We start from the raw sequence: 4,171 nt of genomic DNA, 5'->3' as shown, positions 1-4,171 counted from the left end.
ATCCATCTATTTATCCATCCATCTACCCATCCATCCATCTACCCATCCATCCACTTATCCATCCATCCACCTATCCATTTATCCATCCATCCATCCACCCATCCATTTATCCATCCATCTACCCACCCACCCATTTATCCATCCATCTCTCCATCCATTTATCCACCCATCCACCCACCCACCCACCCACTCATCCACTTATCCATCCACCCATTTATCAGTCCAACCACCTATCCATCCATCCATTTATCTACCCACCCATCCATCTATCCATGTGCTCATCCATTTACCCATCCATGCATTCATCAAAACTTCTGGGCTTTTGTCAATACCAGGCACTGATGATAATCACTTGGGATATGTCAATGATCAAAGCCAAAAAGATCAAGTCCTTGCCCTCACAAAGCTTGCATTCAATCTCAGTACTAATGAAAGAATGAAATTATAACAGCAATGCTTCACTGAACGAGACCGCACAGTTTTAAAAGACAAAATGTGTTGTCCTAAATGAAAATATACTGTAGGAGTTAGGTTTGGGAAGAGGTGTTAGTGATATAAAAATCCTTATGAGGGACGTCTAGGTGGCTCAGTTGGTGAAGTGTCTGCCTTCAGCTCAGGTCATGATCCCAGGGTCCTGGGATCGAGTCCGCATGGGGCTCCTTGCTCAGGGGGGAGCCTGCTTCTCCCTCTGCCTGCTCTGCCTACTGCTCCCCCTGCTTGTGCTCTCCCTGACAAATAAATAAATAAAATCTTTAAAAAAAAGATTCTAAAAATGCTTATGAGGCACTCACAGGGATGCCACCCACACGCGCACACAGGTGGGCTCATCCACGGGAGTTGGTGAAGGAAACGGGAGAACGAGTTAACGACAATGAGTCTGTAAATCTGGGTACTTTCCACTCATGTTCTCCGTGCATTTGGAATCTTTTACCCCAATTCTGTGTCTTACACAAGAGAGCAGTGGGCGGGGGAGGGTGAGCTCGGGCCGCGGGGACGGGAGAGCCGGGCAGAGACCTTCAGGTAGAACTGGTAGATGTCAGCGGCCGCGCTCATCTCCAGCACGTTGCAGACGATGAGCTTACAGAACACGGCCAGCATGTTTCTCCTGTGGAACAGCTCATGTAGCTCGTCCGCATCCTCCTCCTTGTAAACTCTGCTGGGACCTGGAGAGACAGCCCACTCTCTGCCGTGTCTTCCTGCGGCCCCCCTTGCCATGGGGCAGCCGTGGGGCAGGCAGGGGCATGGCAGGGCACAGCAGGGAGTCTGATCCGGGGGGCTCAGGGGTGCCAGCGTCGTCTCCGGGAACCAGTGCCAGGACAGCAGTGGGTCAGAGCCACCACTGGACATGCTGACCCCCAGAGCACAGACCCAGGGCCACACGGGAAGCACTGAGTGCTGCAGGGTCCCTGTGTTTCCAGGTCCTGACCGCCTGGTCAGAGCTCCCCCCGACCCTTCTGTGGCAGCATGAACCAAGAAGACAGACGCGTGGGAAATGCAGCTCCAGATCCCAGGGTGCTAGTGCTAGAGCACCCCACAAGGCCCGTCCACCTCCCACCCCAAGCCCCCATGGGCCCTCCTGCCCCTGGGCTGCCGCAGGTATCCCCACTCGAAGGTCTCTCCCCCTTCCCTGCCCCAGGCCCCTGGGAGGCTGACCTGAGGCTCCTGTGTCCTCCAGGAACACGTGCTCCCTGACAAAGGTGAGCAGCTTGCACTGCAGGACGTGATCGGGGACGAAGAACAGTAGCCCCAGGCCCTTGTCCTCCTCAGGGCCCTGGTGGCTCAGGATGAGCAGCAGGTCGCAGAGCAGGATGAAGGCCTGAGGGGGTGTGAGGAGGTGGGGGTGAGGGGGCACCGACAGGGACAGGCATCCACCCCACAAGGACAGATCCCGTCTGCTGCCCCCGCAGCCTCCCAGGGCAACCCAGGGATGGGTGAGACCCATAGCACAGGGAGGGGTACAGCATCCGGCCCCTCAAAGACATCCCCCCTCTGAACCCCACCCTGCAAGCTCTACACCAGAAACACACAACACAAAGACATACAACATACAAGCGAGAAATAACCACAAACATACAAACCAGAAACAACACACACACGGTGAACAGAAATGTCCCCAACATCCAGGCAGGAGAGCGGTGCGGGCCAAGGCCGTGGCCAAAGCCCCATGGACAGGAAACCATGGACACATACTTGTGACCGAGGGGGGCGGGGGCGGGGTCACAGGACAGAAGTCAGTGGCTGGAAAAGGAGACACACGCTCAACCTCCTCAGCCATCAATGGTCAAACGGGAGGTAGGTTTTATCTAAGACAACGGGAGAGGGTCTTTTTAAAATTCACACCCGCATCGGAAAAAAGCAGGCGGGCGACTGAGCTCAGAAGGTGGCAGGAAGCAGGGGGGCTGGGTCCGGCCTCGTGAAGCCTTTAGAACGGCTTCCCCGGAGACAGGAGATCGCCCTGAAGATTTCGTGTACCGCAAGCACCAGAGACACGGTGGGCAGGAATTAACACCAAGCGTGTCCACCACCACGAGCACTGGTATCCGATGACAGGAGCTTCCGCCAGGCTGGTATAAACGGGCTGTGCACATGGGCTCCCGTAAACCGGGGCCATGAGCGCGGACTCCGGGCTCCTGTCAATGGGGGGCGTGCACGCGGGCTCTGGGCTCCCGTCAATGGGGGGCGTGCACGCGGGTTCGGCGCTCCTGTCAATGGGGGCCGTGCACGCAGGCTCTTCACTCCCGTAAACCGGGGCCATGAGTGCGGACTCCGGGCTCCCGTCAATGCGGGGCGTGCACGCGGGCTCTGGGCTCCCGTCAATGGCGGGGGGGAGGTATGCACATGGGTTCCCATAAATCGGGGTGTGCAAAGGCATGCAAACCAGTTCATATAAATGAGATGCTCCCACGACTCTACACTGCTCGAGGACAAATGTCACCCTATGAGACACACTGAGAGGAGAAAACAGCATCACATGAAACGCCAAGTGCCCTGATCATCACAAGCACACGTGCACGGGCGTCTCTAACGCCCCTCCTCTTGCTCGGCCAGCCCTGGGAGCACCCGGGGAGCACGGAGAGGGACACACGCACCTTCTCACTCAGCACCTTGCTCTGGTGGTTCAGGTACACGCGGCAGACCAGGCAGAACTTCATCAGCCTTTTCCTCAAGTCCAGGAGCGCCTCCTGCCAGCGAGCAGCCAGCGTGCAGGTGCCTCCCGTCAGGTGAGCCTGTGAGCGAGCTCGCCAGGTACCTGCCCGCCTCAGGTGAGCCAGCGCGTCAGGTGCATCCCAACACAGATTAACCCTCACGTGCACCCTCCCTCCTCCATTTCCCAACCTCCCCCCACACCCCCTTCCCCCTCCCCTCCCCCATCTTTACGCCCATGTCCCCTCCCCCCTCCCCCCTCCCCCCTCCCTGTATCTCCATGGTCCCCCACACCATATTCTCCCCGCACTGGTCCATACTACATCCCAAGGAACTCAGGCCTGCAGATTTCCAGGAAACCATAAATATAGCCCCAAAGTGTGGCTGGCTTCAAACTAAGGGACTGGCCAGCAGCCAAGGACAAGGGTCTCACCCAGCGCACACAGAAGCAGGTACTCAGAGATCACCTGAGCCTCGCTCTGCATGGCAGGTGGACAGGCTGCATGGCGGTGTCGGCCATGACCCAAAGTCAGCTCTCATGTCAGAGTCCAGGAGCCTTGGCCAGACCCGGGGAGGACGGACGCCAGCCAGTGGTGGGGGCGGACGCCTGTCAAAGCGGCAATGACGGCCCTGTCCCGCTCCATCTTCCCCTCCTCCCAGACTACTGCGGACCACACCTGACCTCCTCCGCGCCCGTCACCCACCTGGGGCGGCAGCCGGTCCGTGGCCGCGACGATCTGCCACAGGAGCGCATAGTAGGTGCACTGGAGTGCACAGTGGACAACCTGTGGGGCACGGAGCCTGTCCTGGAGTTGGGGATGTGGATGGGACACCCACCTGGGAATACTCCTTAGCAGAGGACCCTGAGACCTCACCCAGTACATGCCCCTCCCTCCTCAGGACCCTCCCTCCCCAGGACCCTTCTTTCCCTTCAGGACCCCACTGCCCTCTCAGGACCCTCTCCTCTCCATCAGGACCCTCCCCAGGGCCCTTTCCCCCCAGAATCTGCCCCCCTCAGGACCCTACC

The 4,171-nt window shown here is 58.4% G+C and overlaps 1 protein-coding gene across 6 annotated transcripts in view; it reads right to left on the bottom strand.

Moving 5' to 3' along the window:
• Positions 1-4,171, bottom strand: part of LOC116623721 (cohesin subunit SA-2-like) — a 62,983-nt gene that overhangs the window by 8,251 nt on the left and 50,561 nt on the right. For 5 of the 6 annotated variants that reach the window (XM_032391104.1, XM_032391105.1, XM_032391103.1 and 2 more), the window contains 4 exons: positions 3,849-3,929; positions 3,090-3,227; positions 1,654-1,816; positions 1,015-1,163 (listed from right to left, as the gene is read on the bottom strand). In XM_032391104.1, the coding sequence (XP_032246995.1) occupies positions 1,015-1,163; positions 1,654-1,816; positions 3,090-3,227; positions 3,849-3,929 (531 nt within the window). The remainder of the gene's footprint in view (positions 1-1,014; positions 1,164-1,653; positions 1,817-3,089; positions 3,228-3,848; positions 3,930-4,171) is intronic. The other variant, XM_032391106.1, reaches the window with a different exon arrangement.

This window comes from Phoca vitulina, unplaced genomic scaffold (assembly GCF_004348235.1).
Source record: "Phoca vitulina isolate PV1807 unplaced genomic scaffold, GSC_HSeal_1.0 scaffold60, whole genome shotgun sequence".
Taxonomy (NCBI): Eukaryota; Metazoa; Chordata; class Mammalia; order Carnivora; family Phocidae; genus Phoca; species Phoca vitulina.
This window is presented reverse-complemented; position numbering and strand designations above follow the sequence as displayed.